This window comes from Apostichopus japonicus, chromosome 12, assembly GCF_037975245.1.
Source record: "Apostichopus japonicus isolate 1M-3 chromosome 12, ASM3797524v1, whole genome shotgun sequence".
Taxonomy (NCBI): Eukaryota; Metazoa; Echinodermata; class Holothuroidea; order Aspidochirotida; family Stichopodidae; genus Apostichopus; species Apostichopus japonicus.
Window position 1 is genome coordinate 24,428,555 of NC_092572.1, and position 19,531 is coordinate 24,448,085.

A 19,531-nucleotide genomic window follows, 5' to 3' on the forward strand; every position below is an offset into this window, starting at 1 on the left:
GTAATATACTTTTATTACACTCCACATAGACGGTATAGCATAAAACATCCCCTATGTATAATATCTAAGAGAAGACGACTCCAAATGCAGGGCGGAATTTTTAAGTTGGTTGATAACACCAGCAGTTATATATCATTGAGGTGCGTGTATACTAGGAGGTTAAAGGAGACGAAATGTTTAAAAAAAATATAAATAAAAAAATTACCACTCTAAGAAAGAATCACGTTACGCGTAAGTACACTTGATAAGTATTTCCAAGACAAAAAGAAAGAACATTTGGGTACTAATTTACCATTCATTTTTTTTTTTTTTTTTTTTTTGGCCTGATATTACGAGGTTTTCAGTAGGGTCTGTTCCAATTGTTGTTAAGAATGTCCTTTAGTGGGAGGCGGATGGCGACGGGGAAAGGTAAGGGGAAGAGTTAAGGAAAGAAATAAGGTAATTTTTTTTTATGATTTATGCAATTAATAACATACGTATAGGTTTAAGTACAACAGTGGAAGTTTAAATGAAATCGTTTTATGGAAGCATAAAACAGCGCATTACAATCCAATGTCGCATAACTTCTTATATACAGTAGCGTATCCAGTGGTGACCGGGGGACACGTGCCCCCCCCCACCCCAAGGCGCCCCCAGATACATATTGTAGTGTTAAAAACCTTTATCTGCCTCAATTAAAAACATAAATATCGGACAGGCTAAGCCCGAAAATTCTTGAACTTGAAGTTACTTCAAGTTGCAAAATATAGCACCAGATTGCATCTACGGACCCTAGATTAATCAAACGTTTCTCAAAGGGGAGGGGTACACCCCCTACCCTTCACCCCTCCTAGGACGGCATTCACAAATAAACAGTGTGCCCCCTACCCTTAAGTGCTCTGCCCCCCTCCTGTGCCCCCCAAGATTGAAATGTCTGGCGAGGCCACTGCTTATATACCCCCACCCCCTACTTCTTCTTCCTGTTAAATATTTTTGGATTAACTGTTATAACAACCAGCAATAGCATACAACTAATACTACCATAACAGTGGACTGCTCATAATCATCATAAAATTATTACCCAATGAACAGATCTAATATAAAAAAAAATATGAATAATTCACGAAGCGGATTTTAACTGTGAGGCTGTTTGATTGGACTACCAGATGCGACGCAATAAATAAACTCGATGATTATTCTACACCTCCCTCTCTGTGAAATATCTACACGGCATAGATATGCATAGACCTATATATATTATGGACTGACATCTCGTATAATGAACGCCAATCACGCCAAAATTGCGTCCTAGTTTCGTTTTTTTTTCACACACCCGAAGGTCGTCAACCCTTCAAGTATAATTCGCAGGGTTCTTTTGGGAATATAATTGATCAAAGACCTTATATGCATGATGTTGATTATTGCCAATTCTTTGGGGATAATGGGTATTCTTTTATCTCTTAACAGTGCAGTGTTTGAATGGGATATATTAGTACAGTAATGAAGCACGCATGCATCAACCGCCATATCTGTGACATGAACACTTATAATGAGCTTAGCCATTTAGCTTTTCCAGGTATTTTTGGTCAACTTTTTCGACGATGATATACAAACTTTTGTATTAATGTTGATACAACTTTGACATGATACAATCAAAGTAGTAAAATATATTTGGGCAGAGTTTTCCTTTCCCTTAATTGAAGTGGAACATTAACTATACTCTCTATAACGTGAACTTTCTTCAGAACTTTAGTTTCTATATGGTTGTTACCATGGGCGGCGATCCGTACTTCCGAGTGGGGGGGATATGACCTTGTTGACTATCTAAGCGTAGCGCCACCATGAGTTGGCGCGAAGCGTACAAGAAATTTTGGGATTTACAAACCCTCTAGATGGCTGGAAACGGCACTTGCCGAGGTTTCCAAGCGGCATATACCCAACTTTAAAATAGGGATTTCATGTCCTAAATATCTCATAATCAGGATCCAAAATACTTTTTTTATTATTTCGGGTGTTATTTTGGGAAAATTGCCCCTGTCAATCTTGTTTCAGGCGCTACGTTAGAATGTTCGAGAGCTCTTTATATTATTCGATGAAGAAAATGGCCTCATGCAGGCTATTATAGGCCTATACACATGCAATACACAATTACACATAGTTACATTCCTAAGTACCGAGGGCATCCAGGTGAAACGTACGTGTATTAACAGGGGCGTCGGAAGCTATTTGGGATTGGTACGGAAGATCAGAGTGCAGGGGCGTAGCGAAGGGTTTTTTGTTGGGGGGTGTGGAGAATTTGATTTGCCGACGGATCTGGAAGTGGTGACTGAAATGGGGGAGGGGTCTAAGGGGAGGGGTCCCCCTCCCCTTTGGCAATTTTTTAGTTTTGAAACGTCCTTAGATGCAATCTGGTGCATATTTTAAGTCAAATTTGATTTGCCGACGGATCTGGAAGTGGTGACTGAAATGGGGGAGGGGTCTAAAGGGAGGGGGTTTCCCCCTCCCCTTTGGAAAATTTTTAGTTTTGAAACATCCTTAGATGCAATCTGGTGCATATTTTAAGTCAAATTTGATTTGCCGACGGATCTGGAAGTGGTGACTGAAATGGGGGAGGGGTCTAAGGTTATGGGTCTACCCCTCCCCTTTGGAAAATTTTTAGTTTTGAAACGTCCTTAGATGGAATCTGGTGCATATTTTAAGTCAAATTTGGCACGGTAGAAGCTCCCGTTCTCCTTTTCTCTATTCAGCTTTCCTTCTTTCTTCCCCTTCCGCTCTCTTCACCTTTTCTCCTTTTGCCGACAGACCCAAAATTTGCCGACAGAGACCAAATTATTGGGGGGGTGTGACACCCCCCACACCCCCCGCTCGCTACGCCCCTGTCAGAGTGTGGCCATCTACCATAATTATCGGGGGGTGGGGGACGTTTGGAAGGTCAAACTACGCTACGCGCCACCATTGGTTGGCGCGTAGCGTTATGGAGAAAATTTTGAAAAAATGCCTCCCAGATTGCAGGAAATGGCACTTCCCGAGCTTTTCTTCTGTGCATTCTCCCTTGTCTGTTTTTGTACCCGATTAATCTTCTGAAACACATTTTGAAGTATGTTTTCATTTTGGTTCTTTATTTTTTGCCTTTTTTTCTTCTTAGTGCTACTTTTTTCTCCTTTTTTTGCGCCGTGAATATTGGTCCGGCGAACCGCTCCGACGCCCCTAATTAAGCATTACCCTGGTAACATGAGATTCTCAGCTGTTCGAGGGAACATGTTCGTGTGTAGGCCTACTATAGGGCCTATATGAATACTATGAGGGTGCATATATGTACTATATCAATACCGTGGGCGCAATAATACATTTTGTTGTTATAGGGCCAATGAAGCCTACAGTCAACTATTCTTGCTTTATAAAGACGGTTTATTTGAAAAGATCGCACTGCGTTTATGGTATAGGCGAGAAATGAAGCTAAAAGAGCCGTACATTCACGATGATGCATAAATGAAGGCATGAAAATATTCTTATTCCTGGCATTTGGTGGGGGGGATATGGTGTATTACATCCCCTCCACCCATTTTCATGGGGGGGATATATCCCCCCCATCCCCCCCAGGATCGCCGCCCATGGTTGTTACCATGTTTCTAAGTCTTACTACCCCCCCCCCCTACACCCCACCTCTGTTGACATAAAATGACATTCGATCTCTACAAAAAAGGAAACCAAAATAATACGTAATTGTAGATAGAATTTCATACATACTTGCATCATATGAAAAAAACTTTACGAGAAGTCACAAAATCTTCCAGTTTCGAAGTTTGCGTCTCAGCATGTGCATATACACGCCGAACGCTTACAGAGGGCACATGAAGCGACATTAATGTGATTAATGATCAAGGAATGAATTACATAAGATAACAAAACAAAAAACAATTTGTGATAGAAATACTTTTTAGACATATTTTATTAAAAGCTATTCAACGAAGACGCTTGTCGGTTATAGCAGGTGGTTGCGTTTCACTTCGACTGCAAACTTGTCACATTAATATATTTTTGTTATAATTAACCTAGTCTATATGATATTGATGGCCGCATTCACAGGGTAGGAAGCTTCCAAAAAGTGGGGGGGGGGGAGGGCACAACATCAGAGGGGCACTTTCTCATTCCACAACCACAACTCGTTATGCTATAAACAGATACACACCGGCCATATCACTTAAATATATATGTGTTAGTATGCTATCAATGCTATTATGGTGCACGTGAATATTAAAATTAACAAAGGCTTAAACTATCTGCCAGTAGGGCACATTTGCTATTTTGGAAAAAAAAGTGGGGGACACGTGCCCACAGTACCCCCTTCCCGCTCATACCCCCTGGTCGCATTTGTGTATCGTTCATTATTAGTTCATTTTCTTAGATGCTCGACGTAAAGGCAAGCGTAGTTTCGATGGCTGGGCACGGCGGAAGCAATGTGGAAATGAACCCGTTAACATCAACTTAGTAAAAAATACAGGAGTATCGCACACTGCGATAGGCAGTCACATGTAGGCCTAGCTATACGACACTATAATTGTCTGTACAGCGAATCGTCTTGAGAACGTAACTTCAAAATTCCACGTAACAATAAGCCTATATATACTAACCAAAGTGAGACTTTCTAATATATGTCTTTCGAATATCATCCATGCCGCGTAGTGAATGTTAGGTGAGACATCCGAACCTGTCTTGAAATAATCAACGATATTTTCGTCAGTGTTTTGAGTGAAACTTACCCTAGAGATGTACCCCCCCCCCCCACCCCTCTCTCTCTAGCTTGACAGAACGGGTTCTCCTAACTCCATAACTCCTAACATATTGTTCTGTTCCCCTTAGAACATGTCTAACATCTGGAGAGATTATCATTCCTATCATATTCTTGTCACGGCCCCTATATATCAGTAGCGAATAGCATAGTGTCGAACAATGCCCTAAATTCCTATACCCAAAACCACTTACAAGTCCAGTGCAAGCGATAGAATACTCTCTCATTGAGAACAAACTCAGCCTAGCCTATATATATCACCAAAGGATAATAAGGAAAAAATACAGCTGGCTACACGGTACCTGCAAAACACTTAACTAAAGCAACACGCTAAACGGAACAAGTAAAAGGATAGGCCTGCGATGTCTAAAGTTATCACACCACAATTAGCGTATAGTAAACGTCGGAAATGTATCTGTTCCCTTTCTAGGGGAATGGTGCTGCACACCCGACGATGATCACACAGTCACAGTCCTGATTCAAGGGAACCGGGGTTGAGAGCAGGTAGTTTGGTAGTTAAGGCGTTAGGTGGTTTGGTTTTCGTGCCCAGGTTCCAGTTCCTTTTGGGCGACTTTTTCTTAAAAAGCATATTGTCGGAAATGAATAGCCCTAAAATGACCTACCGTTTTATTTTTATTTTACAAGTTCGAGTAGTGTACATCCGCTCAAAAGGTTAACCATTGTCGCTCCTCTTCTAGCTCAAAAACTAATCGGTCATGATATGGAAATTTGCAAATGCCATGATAGGCCAAGATCTCAATTATCATGTGGTGGGTAGGATATGCAAGTTGAAAACTTGTATCTGTGCTTTGGCAGGTCTTTGAAAGTGACGAGTTTAGTCTGTATAGGTCAATGGAACAATTCATTGTGATGCAAGACCTATAAATAATGGCTATAAAGTGTTGGACCATATCTAATTAATACACAGAGCATCGCTCTCTAACCTTTGACCTGATTATGCATGCGTAGTGTATATTCCCTTTTCAAGGGACACGTGATACTCACGTGACATATGTAACATCATGACTATACGGTTACACTGTCACTGTTTGACAGTAGATTAAGTTGCATGGTTCTTGTACCCATACATAGTTTCTTAAACAGGAACCACGCAGTAAAAGGAACCAGGGTGATAAAGTTCGAACATGTTTAAAATTGAATTGATTTATACCAGTGCTACCCATTTCGTGTGACTTCCCAACCTGCATTATGAATTATCATCCATAATCTAATTACCGTTTTTTTTTTTTTCTTTTTTCTTAGGCAGACTACCGAACAAACCACAACCAGTCCATATATATCATACATGTTCTTGATGTTTTAAAAAAGATGTGGTAAGTTTATTTTTATCGAATGCTAAGCCTTCCTTTAAAATTCAGCCACAGTGGTTGCGTGCGCAATGTTAACAATCTGTTATACAGACTAAGGCTTATTTGAACCCACCGCATCATAATTATGATCTGCATGTTTCATGAGAGGTTGCGAGCTATCCATCTCGCTGTTAAAATGAGAAATATGCACTATAATGAAATACATCGTTGTTCACCACACAAGTTACCGGATTAGTAAATATATAGATATAAATATAGATATATATATATACATATATATACATATATATATATACACATATATACACATATATACACATATATATACATATATATATATATATATATATAGATATATATATATACATATATATATATATATATTGATATATATTGATATATATATATATATATATATATATTGATATATGTTGTTTAGCTATATATAGATGTATACGTTGTTGGCTGTAAAACTATTGTTGGCTATTTAAATAACATTTCAAGGTTGGTTATAATACTACTATGCTGTTTGCTACAATAACATATGCTGCTGGTTATAATGATGAATGCATATGGCTATTACTGTATAGACTGTTATTGCTATAGCGTACTCTTGGTTATAATTGTATATGCTGTTATCTAAAAATAACGTTTTAAGGTTGGCTATATAACAAGTCACGTTGGGTTTCAGAAATTCTGTTCAGAGATCGATTATTACTCCTTCGAAATGATGGAAGAAAAAAAAAACAAGGAAAAAAAAACTCCCGTCAATTTTCTACATTCTGAAACTAATCAAGAATTTATGTCATCAAAATTTGTAGAATTTTGGTAAAATACAAAATATTGATGGGGCACCAATGATTGAACCTACAGGCAATGTTCTTCCTCTCTTCTATGTTTCGCGTCAAATAATTATTTTTAGGCGAGGAGTTTTCGAGACTGAATGAGATTACAATAATCCCGTAATTAATTTTGTCTTCATACATTTTTTTAATTACAAGCTAAAGAGGAACCCTGTGAGTTACATGCAAATAGGGTAATAATTAAAGCTAAGATGGTGGCGCCCTTTACAGAATTAACTGAGACTCATGACGCGACAAAACTCTACTTACGTGCAGTGGCGTCGACAGACATTTCAATCTGTGGGGGGGGGGGGGGTGGGGGAACAGCACTTAATTATGGGGGGAAATGTTTAATTGTGATTGCCGTCATGGGGGAGGGGTCTAAGAGAGTTCTCTGTACTTAGTGATTGGTAACATTTGTCTAAACTTGGGTATAGGTCTTTTTGTCGTCATCAAGTAATTTATTTTTTTCGGACAAGATTAAATTGAAAGTATTACAGGGCAGGTGTATTAATTTAAACCAGTAGTGTGTACAGGACTTCAAAGGTGAGGGGGGGGGTCACATTCTTAATCCCCCGACTGATGCAGGCAAAGGGGAAGGAGCTGGAAGCCCGAGCCAGAGATGGCGCATTATTCCTGAGAAGGAAATATAGCCGTAGAAAAAGACTCGCATGTGAGGAATTTATTTTTTTCTCTATGTCAGGCTGTGACTCCAACCACCCCCCCCCCCCACCCCATCCCTCTTACTTCTTCGTTATACACCAAAAATATGTAGTAATCGTGATAACATTTGTAATAAACCCCAATAGATATATTTATCATAAAAATAAGCAATACGTGTTGGCATGATTATATTATTACATAACACTTAATACTGGGTACTTGATCACGTGGTATAAATAAACGCACTGTGCTCTATTTTTAAAATTTAAAAGACCTGAATATATTCTTTCCAATCTTTATACGCTGAGATTTCTGTACAATGAGTCATTGAACTGTTATCCATATAACCTCCTACACATGCAGATATACGTGAATAAAGGGCTCGGACCCATAGCCAAATTTCTCAGTTGAAATTACTTCAAAATGCACTCCTGTGATTCCCACGTGCTTAATTTCAATAGATCAGTGAATATAGAAATATAGAAGTCAAGGTAAAGCCGTTTTATTATAACTAAAGGCAATGAAAACTCCGCCAAAAATCGTTTTTCAAATCGGATGGCCTATAATAGTCGCACATTCTAAGGAAATGAGCGAATAGCCTAACGTGAACAGCTGGTCAGTCCCCCTCCCACCCATGTAGACTACTGTGCCAACTATCTGCGCAACCAATCTTGTTTACAAAAACTTGGATGTTACAGGACACAAGTTTGATGTCCCTCCTCCAACTCAGAAAACCACCCCTCTACAAAGTGATAAGCCTTATACATCAAACAAGTACCAACCCACATATTCAACACAATGATCATAATAATAATGAGGATTTATAAAGCTCTGATATATATTGATAACGGTGCTCAAGGCGCATAACAATATTACCCCGGTCAACGATAACCTGTCAAATATATAGACAATCCCTCCACATGGCAGCAGCTAAACAGCGCCCAACTGACAGTTTATCTCACAGGTCCCCATTTATACACCTGGATGATGGAGATAAAAGTGCCTTGCCCACAGTGGCGGCGCCAAGGGGGGGGGGGGGCTTGGGGGCTTTAGCCCCCCCCCACTGAAGTAGTCAGCCCCCCATTAGCCCCCCCAACTGAAATAGGCAAAAAAAGAAAACCTCATTGAAACAATATAGCCTACCCAAATTTTGTCAGCCATAACGCAGTGCTACAATGGTCAATGGAAATTTTGATGAATTTTGTTCTCATACGGCAATGTCGTGTGCGTTTCACAAACAGCGTGTATACAGACTAAAACAGGAGTTGTATCAGAGAGCGTGATATAATAATTGAGCAAAGGAATTGGATCTTTCACAGCAGGTAATATTTTAGTGATACGAAAACTGTGAATTGGTATCTTCCATTCTAATTTCACTAAAGTTACTCACAAAAAAAATGCATATTTTTGGAGAAATTTTCAGGTGACAAAAGCCTCGCTAAATGCCACCATTTTGCATGTAGGCCTTTCAAGGATTGGGAAAAATTTCAAAAGGGGAGGGTGGCACCCCCTCCCCTTATACCCCCCCAGGACGGCGATCACTCAATCTCGTAAGCCACCCAAAAAATTGGCTCAGCCCCCCCTTAGCCTCCCCAACTAAAAATTCCGCCACTGCTTGCCCAAGGAAACAACGTAATGATCTGGCCAGGACTCAAACCTGCAAACCTAAGACAACAAGTCCATTGCCTTAACCAATTGACTACAAGCGCGTAGCGAGGAATTTGCCAAGGGAGGGGTGAACCTGTAGGCAAACTATTAGAGCCATAGATTCGGCACTGGAAACTATCTAAGCATAGCGTACAAGAAAATTTGGGCCGAAAAATGCCTCCCATATCGCTGGAAATGGCACTTACCAGGCCTTGTTAGTTGCATCTAAGCATTTCTATTTTGAAATTAATAGTGATATCATAAAAACATACACACAAAATTTGCTCAAGGGGGGCTGGTTGCCCTATTTACCCCCCCCTTTGCTACGCGCCTGATTGACTACAATGCCCTCCCTAATCACCCTGCATACAGTACCAAGTTACCAACCACATTTTGAAGGTTCCAACCAAGTATTTCCCTACCCCTATCTACCATTCCATTCGAGCAACCATCTCAATCAAAAAAATTTTCAATTAGACAGTTGACTTTATTTTCCATCAGTACAATTCTGTATTGTGAAGACAAAAGCTGGTTCTTTGTTAATGTGGAAAGTAGGTTTCTCTGAGACCACACGGCAAACTCCAGCTTTCTCCCAATCTCTCGTCAGCTTCGTGAATTGCTCTCGTGTGAGTCTTGGACTCTTTTGCATACTCAGCAAGGATACGCTAAATATCAGGTAGCCACCTGTAAGAAAGTTAAACAGAATCAAAGATGTTCAAAATATCTCACTGTTTACATATAAAAGAAAAGGAATCAAAGTCAAATGTAGCAAAGTTATTCCTTTTCTGGGATGACATTCTGCTTGTAGAGATAAAATGAAGTTTTGGAAAGACCTTATATTTGTAATTTTTCACCTTTAGGCCACTAATTTAGTTACATTTATAATTTGGGAAAAGGGCTTTTTTTGGGGGATAATTACAAAATAAGTGCCCCCCTGTACCCAACTCCCTGACCCTATAGCCTCTTCCCCCTCTAATTTTTTCCAAAGGAAAATGCATATTACATGGGCCGCAACCATCTGCTCGGATTCATGCCGGACGTACCTTTCTTTAAGTATTTCAAGAGCAGCGGAATGGACTCATAGTAAACAGCTCCATGAGCAAACACACCAGCGCTGACCATTGCATCATAGCTACCTGTAAAATAATATGAAAATAATAAAACAAAATAACTACATCCAAGGAAGAATTTATTAATGCAAAAGCAAGATTGTGCCTAAATTCAATTGTCTGTTAAACCATAAAATAGTTTAAATAATAAATTAAATTAATACTGCTATATTATATTGATACTGCAGAAGTCAACACGATAACTTCACATGGTGAAATGTGACTTTTGCTGGAGTAATATAAGGAACACCGCTTTCGGAGATCATGTGATACCCGGAAGATTGCATTTTTTCCAGGTATGAACCAAGTGATGGCTAACCAGATTGAACTTGAAATGAGTGAGGGCGTTGTGGTCAAGTGGTTAAGGCAGTGGACTTGTGATCTAAGGATTTCGAGCCCTGGCCAGATCATTGCGCTGTGTCCTCGGGCAAGGTACTTTATCTCCATTGCCTCTCTTCACCCAGGTGTATAAATGGGGACTTGCGAGGTGACTTGTAAATGTAGTTGCGTGCGCCGGTTAGTTGCATGCACCCTATGGGAAGTCCCCCAGGGGACACGTGGCTGTGGTGCACTGTGGTGCTCCAGGAAAGATTGTTTGAATTGTGCACACTTTGGTGTGTAGGTGTTACAAGTTACCAATGACCAGGGTTAAGTACAAAGCGCATAGAACTTCTGGATTATGTGCTATTTTAAATAACGGGGTAATAATAATTAATAATAATAATGAGTAGAAGAAAGTACATCAGGTGTGTGGAGACAGGTAATAGAGACATGTGCAATGAGTACAAACCTTCCGCAAGGTTTTCGATCGACTCGGACGTCCCGATCAAGCTACGGAACGTGTTCTTGTAGAGATTCTTCTTGCTCGCGATATCCAGCATTCCTTGGGAAGCATCTAAAGCATCCATGTTCGAGTAGCCTTCCTTCTTGAGCTGCAAAGACAGAAGATATATATCAAATACAAATAAAGAAAAAAACAACAGGTTCTATGACAACAGTCTGCAGTCTATGGATAGTTTTACAATCATTCTGTTTCTGTTGATATCGAGTAGCCCTCCTTCTTGAGCTGTACAAACAGAAATATATATCAAATACAAATAAGGAACAAACAACAGTAGGTGCTATGACAACAGTTTGCAGTCTATGGATAGTTTTACAATCATTCTGTTTCTGTTAATATCGAGTAGCCCTTCTTTTAGAGCAGCACAAACAGACGATATATATCAAATACAAATAAGGAACAAACAACAGTAGGTGCTATGACAACAGTTTGCAGTCTATGGATAGTTTTACAATCATTCTGTTTCTGTTGATATCGAGTAGCCTTCCTTCTTGAGCTGCAAAGACAGAAGATATATATCAAATACAAATAAAGAAAAAAACAACAGGTTCTATGACAACAGTCTGCAGTCTATGGATAGTTTTACAATTATTCCGTTTCTGTTGATATCGAGTAGCCCTTCTTTTAGAGCAGCACAAACAGACGATATATATATATCAAATACAAATAAGGAACAAACAACAGTAGGTGCTATGACAACAGTCTGCAGTCTCTGGATAGTTTTACAATCATTCTGTTTCTGTTAATATCGAGTAGCCCTTCTTTTAGAGCAGCACAAACAGACGATATATATCAAATACAAATAAGGAACAAACAACAGTAGGTGCTATGACAACAGTTTGCAGTCTATGGATAGTTTTACAATCATTCTGTCTCTGTTGATATCGAGTAGCCCTCCTTCTTGAGCTGCACAAATAGAAGATATACATCAAATACAAATAAGGAACAAATAACAAGTTCTATGACAACCGTCTGCAGCCTATGGATAGTTTTACAATCATTCTGTTTCTGTTGATATCGAGTAGCCCTCCTTCTTGAGCTGCACAAATAGAAGATATACATCAAATACAAATAAGGAACAAATAACAAGTTCTATGACAACCGTCTGCAGCCTATGGATAGTTTTACAATCATTCTGTTTCTGTTGATATCGAGTAGCCCTCCTTCTTGAGCTGCACAAATAGAAGATATACATCAAATACAAATAAGGAACAAATAAAAGTTCTATGACAACCGTCTGCAGCCTATGGATAGTTTTACAATCATTCTGTTTCTGTTGATATCGAGTAGCCCTTCTTTTAGAGCAGCACAAACAGACGATATATATCAAATACAAATAAGGAACAAACAACAGTAGGTGCTATGACAACAGTCTGCAGTCTATGGATAGTTTTACAATCATTCTGTTTCTGTTAATATCGAGTAGCCCTTCTTTTAGAGCAGCACAAACAGACGATATATATCAAATACAAATAAGGAACAAACAACAGTAGGTGCTATGACAACAGTTTGCAGTCTATGGATAGTTTTACAATCATTCTGTTTCTGTTGATATCGAGTAGCCCTCCTTCTTGAGCTGCACAAATAGAAGATATATATCAAATACAAATAAGGAACAAACAACAGTAGGTGCTATGACAACAGTTTGCAGTCTATGGATAGTTTTACAATCATTCTGTTTCTGTTGATATCGAGTAGCCTTCCTTCTTGAGCTGCACAAATAGAAGATATATATCAAATACAAATAAAGAAAAAAACAACAGGTTCTATGACAACAGTCTGCAGTCTATGGATAGTTTTACAATCATTCTGATTCTGTTGATATCGAGTAGCCCTCCTTCTTGAGCTGCACAAATAGAAGATATACATCAAATACAAATAAGGAACAAACAACAAGTTCTATGACAACAGTCTGCAGTCTATGGATAGTTTTACAATCATTCTGTTTCTGTTGATATCGAGTAGCCCTTCTTTTAGAGCAGCACAAACAGACGATATATATCAAATACAAATAAGGAACAAACAACAGTAGGTGCTATGACAACAGTCTGCAGTCTATGGATAGTTTTACAATCATTCTGTTTCTGTTAATATCGAGTAGCCCTTCTTTTAGAGCAGCACAAACAGACGATATATATATATCAAATACAAATAAGGAACAAACAACAGTAGGTGCTATGACAACAGTCTGCAGTCTATGGATAGTTTTACAATCATTCTGTTTCTGTTGATATCGAGTAGCCCTTCTTTTAGAGCAGCACAAACAGACGATATACATCAAATACAAATAAGGAACAAACAACAGTAGGTGCTATGACAACAGTTTGCAGTCTATGGATAGTTTTACAATCATTCTGTTTCTGTTGATATCGAGTAGCCCTCCTTCTTGAGCTGCACAAATAGAAGATATACATCAAATACAAATAAGGAACAAACAACAGTAGGTGCTATGACAACAGTCTGCAGTCTATGGATAGTTTTACAATCATTCTGTTTCTGTTGATATCGAGTAGCCCTCCTTCTTGAGCTGCACAAATAGAAGATATACATCAAATACAAATAAGGAAAAAACAACAAGTTCTATGACAACAGTCTGCAGTCTATGGATAGTTTTACAATCATTCTGATTCTGTTGATATCGAGTAGCCCTCCTTCTTGAGCTGCACAAATAGAAGATATACATCAAATACAAATAAGGAACAAACAACAAGTTCTATGACAACAGTCTGCAGTCTATGGATAGTTTTACAATCATTCTGTTTCTGTTGATATCGAGTAGCCCTTCTTTTAGAGCAGCACAAACAGACGATATATATCAAATACAAATAAGGAACAAACAACAGTAGGTGCTATGACAACAGTCTGCAGTCTATGGATAGTTTTACAATCATTCTGTTTCTGTTAATATCGAGTAGCCCTTCTTTTAGAGCAGCACAAACAGACGATATATATATATCAAATACAAATAAGGAACAAACAACAGTAGGTGCTATGACAACAGTCTGCAGTCTATGGATAGTTTTACAATCATTCTGTTTCTGTTGATATCGAGTAGCCCTTCTTTTAGAGCAGCACAAACAGACGATATATATCAAATACAAATAAGGAACAAACAACAGTAGGTGCTATGACAACAGTTTGCAGTCTATGGATAGTTTTACAATCATTCTGTTTCTGTTGATATCGAGTAGCCCTCCTTCTTGAGCTGCACAAATAGAAGATATACATCAAATACAAATAAGGAAAAAACAACAAGTTCTATGACAACAGTCTGCAGTCTATGGATAGTTTTACAATCATTCTGTTTCTGTTGATATCGTTACAGACAGCAAACTTTGCCTTCTTTTCAGGGATGTGATTTGTCCAGTATCACATCACAAAATGCTATACAAATATGGGTTCATTGCTATACAAATGCAAACAACGTAAATAGCAAGTTTTAACACAGAAACCATTGTACTTTTATAAGTGACAGAATTCAGAGAACACAAAATTTGAACATTAAATTATTCCATGCTTTTGGATTATTATGGACATCTAGATTGTCAAAAGATCGTAAGCCAAGAGATTTCTACTATATATGGTGTACAGTACTTTGCACTTTACTCAAGTACCAATATTGTAAAAGAAAACTCTCTCACAAAACCTTTATGACATGTCAACCTCTTATTGAAACTTAATCGTCACTGCAAACTTTTGTCACAAATATAAAAACATTAGATATACAAGTTACCCTGCAAAGCTCTAAATTTTCAGAATATGATTTAGAAAGTTTTATGCTACAGTTCTGTGGACCAGCAGTCATAGACTAGACCGTTGCTAGGGAGGCTCTCTACTGGTTCTGATATCTTTCTTTGTTTCAGTGGGGTGTTATTGAGCAGGCTATCCATGGAATTGTCACAGCGAGTTTCTACAGTCTAATTTAATCTCAACATCAATTCCTAACCAAGAAAAAGTAACATTCAGTCTGCTTTCCAAACATTTGACAGAAAAACAGAGTTTGTATCGAGGCCCTGAACACCTCAAACTGTTTAATAGATGGCGCTATTCATCAACTGATCAATGCTGTCCGACAGATGACTTCAGACAAGTCCTGTACATTCCATTAGCAAAGTATGAAGCAAAAAATTTAACTAAAAGAGAGTGACTACTTTGTCCTGATCACATAACCATTCTGGTCACCATGCAAACATGTGATCACCTCCAACTGTTTTACAGATGGCGCTATTCATCAACTGATCAATGCTGGGATATGCTTATATTCACAAAGAGGGGTGTTCAAAGTTTTTCACATGTTGATAATACAAATAGCTGAATTACCAAATCCCCAATAGTTCCAGTACCAGCTCCAAGATCCAGTATGGCGGCATCTTTATCTTTGACAAACTCTAACGTAGCTTCCACTGTTGTCAAGTGGAACTGGAACCCAGCAGAGTTGAAATTCTGTGGAAAGGGAGAAATGGATTATGCATAATATTGCAAACAAAGACATGGATTATGGGTAATACTGGAAAGGAAGAGATGGGTTTCAGCAGCCAGCCGTCTCTTGCTTGACCGGTTTCAAAAAATGATGCCTATTTTTCCGTACACAGCTTGCAAAATGTATATAAGTTGTGCTAAGTTTTCAGTACAAGGTACACAAATAGACAGAGTTACAGAAATGATACAACAAAGTCAATATTGTTTTTTTTTTTGCAACTTTCCCTAATTTTACCAATCAAATCTCGTATCGACTAACTAAACAGCTGGCATTTTATCCTCCGATAAAAATTTGGACACCAATATACACCATATCTGCCTCAACCCCTGATTATGGGTTATACTGGTAAAGAAGAGATGGATTGTGGGTAATATTGGAAAGGAAGAGATGGATTATGGGTAATATTGCACAAAAAGAGATGGATTATGGGTAATGTAAGAAAACAATCCTGACAACCTGCATAATTTATCCAAAAGATAAGTATCTGATAAGCAAAAGATAAGTACTGATGTTAAAATATGTATGATATATTTGCAATAGTAATGGGCAATAATATTCTTCAAAATGATAGTGGCATAGAATAATTTAGTGCAGAAATTTTGCATAGCAGGCTCTGAATGTTTCCTTATATAAAATTCTATGCTTCACGGGTACAAAGGACTGCTCTAATAAATCTTTGGACCTGTATAACATTTTGTCCATTTTGCAAAGCGTTTTCCCGATACGATACCGGATAAAATTATTTTCAGAGCGGTTGTGACGATCTCTCTGATTTTGCTCAGCACTTGGTTTAACTCCTTATCCTTCAGCTATGTGCTTTGGTTGAACAAATTCTGCCCTATCATAGAATCATAAAAAAAAAAGTAAAAAAGTAAAAAATTTGAAAATGAGAATCATACGTCTAAAAGTTGCAAGTTAAGCTGCTCGAAGCAAGGAAAAATTCCCGGTAAACGTGTTAAATGATGCACAAAAACGTCTCAAATATACAAAATTTGTGTTTCACATACTGTGGCATTAGTTCTGTAGATTAAAGTTGCAATTGAAAAAGTGGTTAAATTTGCCTTAATTTCAAACATGGCTACTGTAGTGTCTGTTAGTACAGCTACTGTGCATATTATGTATAACATAATACGAGAATTATTTCGGACACGAAATTACCGTGCACCACAGTAAAATGCATGTTATGTCCCCACTGATCAATACATAAATGCTAGCAGACTCTACACAATCCAATATTCTTGCAAGTGACCATATATTGAGTCACATTTTCTGCCATCAAATGGAGCATATCCAACACATATACTGCACAATTCCACAATTTGCGGGTTATGTAATAAATAATTTATGAAACAGTTTATAACCTTTTTCTAGAAGTTTTAAAAACCGGTGCTCAACCCTTTCGAAGGTGAAATCAACATTGAGTTAAATTTAACCTTGTTCAAATCATGTTTCATCACTATTATATAATACAGTTGCCTCTTTGAGCAACATTGTTTATTGCAGCTATAAATTCTCTGCCAAAATATGTCAACCGTAGTTTTGCATATTGTTTAATACATTGCAAAACCTATGGATATTGTCTTTAGTGGGGGCATTTATAAGACAATATTAAAGTAAAATTTGCCAGTTCACAGCCAGCGAACACACTGTGTCTACAGGCTTTTGGTTTATGGTACCATGATATATATTCATTCTTCCTACCTATGCAGTACTTATATACTTACTTGATCGTATAGTGTTGCACAGTCGTCATACCACTGAATGACTTCATCGACAGACTCTTTGGCCATGAGGTCATGAAGCCTCACCCTCTCTTTGAGATAGTCTTCCAAATTACTCATCTTTCTCTATTTATTTGGTATTAATTATTGTCTGGAGGAATAGAAAGTAAAAAGGATGATTTTAAAGGGTGTAAGGACTCACGCAAAAAGAAACGTCTGATGCCGGTTATCTGACCTAGTTTGGAATGAGGTGTAACAGAAGTGTTACACACCACCATCGATCCCAGAAAATACACACACAGCTTGCTACCGTCGGTAATTAGACACTAGTGTACACAGTCAGTACATACAGCTGCAGTCAATACCCACAGCACAGTGAACAAACAATACAGCAATGGACATCTCAGGTCCAGCTAAAGATAACAAGGTATCACGTTTCATTACTGTCTGCATTTTGTAGCAACACAAACAAAACGTCACTTGCAAGCAACGGAAAGTTAACTTTTTCAGATGGCCGCACACGGTTTGGGGAGAGTCTTCAATGCCTTTAACAGGATGTTTTGGTGCAGTGCCAACTGAGAGGAAATGACAAGGATTTTGAAGACCTGATGTATAATATGGTTGCTAGGGCGAGAAGGGACATGGCTAAGTTTGGAGATAGTCAACATGTGGAGTCCTGATGAGTGAAGATTTGGCAGACATGTTATTCAATAGTGTGCTGATGAGTTTATTATGTGCAACCAAGGCAAACTTGTAGGCTAGCCATAATTAATGAATTGTACATACTGTAGGCCTAACAAGTAATTACATACAGCTCAGCAAAAAGGTGTGCACTTATAAATTCATAACAATAACATCTACTTAGCTAGTTACTTCAAGACCTACACTAAGTCTTACAAGTAAGTACAGGTAACATATATACATTTACAATAACAAACTGAACTCCTTACTTAAACCAGCATGCAAATATGCATTGTGGTTTCGAAGATGTAACATGAGCAGTTTTCTTCACGAATCTGACGTAATGAATAGTGAGGGTGTACATGTTTACAAGGGTTTCACAATTTGACCTTTGATGACCCTAAATGACCTACATCAAAACAATAGGCTTCTTGTACTCAATGTGGTACTTCTTCACACCAATATGAAATTGGTCTGACCTTCCCTTCTTGAGATATTGTGTATACAAGCCAGGCGTCACAAACAGACTCAAACAAACACACACACATGTATACGCCATCATGAATGCAAAGGTTACGATTATCATCGAAACCATGCAAAACACCTTAGGAAACTGGTTACTTGCCTAATGAATTCTAAGTTAGTAGCCTACTAAGGTTGTTGAAAATTGCAGATCACTCCTATGCCTAGGCCGGGCATAGCCCCTCTATAGCCTGGCTATACCTAGCATTCCTAACTTGAGAGTTCTTGAATGTTGAGTAGCCCAGTAGAAGGATTGGCCTATTTCCTATGGGCTAAGAAGTAAGAATTGTCATGTTAGGCCTAGTGATTTAACAAACTGTATGGAAATGGACTAATTAATTGACTAGGAGTGTATGTTACATATGCAAGCAGCTTAAAGTTAAGGTAACTCAAGTAACTACTTATCAGTTGAGAGCCCCTGTAGGCTAAGAAACGGTGAGAATACTGTTACTAGGCCTAGGCCTAGTTAGTGTTACAAACTTATTCACGTCTCCTGCGCTAAGTTACAACTTACTGTGCCAACAGTAACGTTTTCAAGGACCGAGGCAACTCAGTTTGCCATATGCAGCTTGTAATGTATGCTGTTCCATCCAGCAGTATATATTGCTTAATAATACCAAACATGTAAGATGAATTATCTTTGATAATACTAAGGAATTGGTTAATCATTGCACACCTTACCCGGGAAAACGTGTCGCAGGACTGGACCTTTGATACATTGTGAACGATACCAACAAGAGAAGCCACTAAATACTAACCCCTACTAGCTTAGGCTATACAGCGGGTCGGACCATTTCGAGTGCCCTCGGAACTCGGTTTCGGGTGCAACTGTGCTCGGCGCTCTCGGTTCCCGAATTACGTTATTTTGCCCAGGTCTCGGAAGTTAGTTGACTCTATGTAAATAACTTGTGAGGCCTGCTAAGAGA

General features: G+C 38.4%; 2 protein-coding genes and 1 long non-coding RNA gene across 11 annotated transcripts in view; 1 reads left to right on the forward strand and 2 right to left on the reverse strand.

Moving 5' to 3' along the window:
• Positions 1-5,611, reverse strand: part of LOC139976953 (opioid-binding protein/cell adhesion molecule homolog) — a 104,051-nt gene extending 98,440 nt beyond the window's left edge. For 3 of the 6 annotated variants that reach the window (XM_071985871.1, XM_071985867.1, XM_071985864.1), the window contains exon 1: positions 4,611-4,741. Coding sequence is in view for 3 of the 6 variants with exons in the window: in XM_071985859.1 (XP_071841960.1) it covers positions 5,392-5,429 (38 nt within the window). In the remaining 3 variants the exon portion in view is untranslated. Of the gene's footprint in view, positions 1-4,610; positions 4,742-5,391 lie in introns of those variants that run through there. The other 3 variants (XM_071985859.1, XM_071985860.1, XM_071985868.1) reach the window with 3 other exon arrangements.
• A 2,248-nt stretch (positions 5,612-7,859) lies between these two features.
• LOC139977374 (methyltransferase-like protein 27) lies at positions 7,860-19,503 on the reverse strand. 4 transcript variants are annotated; one of them, XM_071986677.1, is made up of 6 exons: positions 19,364-19,503; positions 17,406-17,553; positions 15,522-15,644; positions 11,151-11,292; positions 10,295-10,387; positions 7,860-9,935 (listed from the first exon to the last, which is right to left on the reverse strand). In XM_071986677.1, the coding sequence occupies exons 2-6, from the start codon at positions 17,520-17,522 to the stop codon at positions 9,739-9,741; spliced, it is 672 nt and encodes a 223-aa protein (XP_071842778.1). In that variant the 5' UTR covers positions 17,523-17,553; positions 19,364-19,503; the 3' UTR covers positions 7,860-9,738. The 4 variants fall into 4 exon arrangements, with proteins under 4 accessions (XP_071842778.1, XP_071842775.1, XP_071842776.1 ...); XM_071986674.1 differs by having other exon boundaries at positions 19,287-19,446; XM_071986675.1 differs by having other exon boundaries at positions 19,282-19,415.
• LOC139977375 (uncharacterized) lies at positions 12,920-15,511 on the forward strand. The gene is made up of 2 exons (XR_011796520.1): positions 12,920-13,911; positions 14,045-15,511. It is a non-coding gene; the product is annotated as an uncharacterized lncRNA (long non-coding RNA).
• Positions 19,504-19,531: the final 28 nt, after the last annotated feature.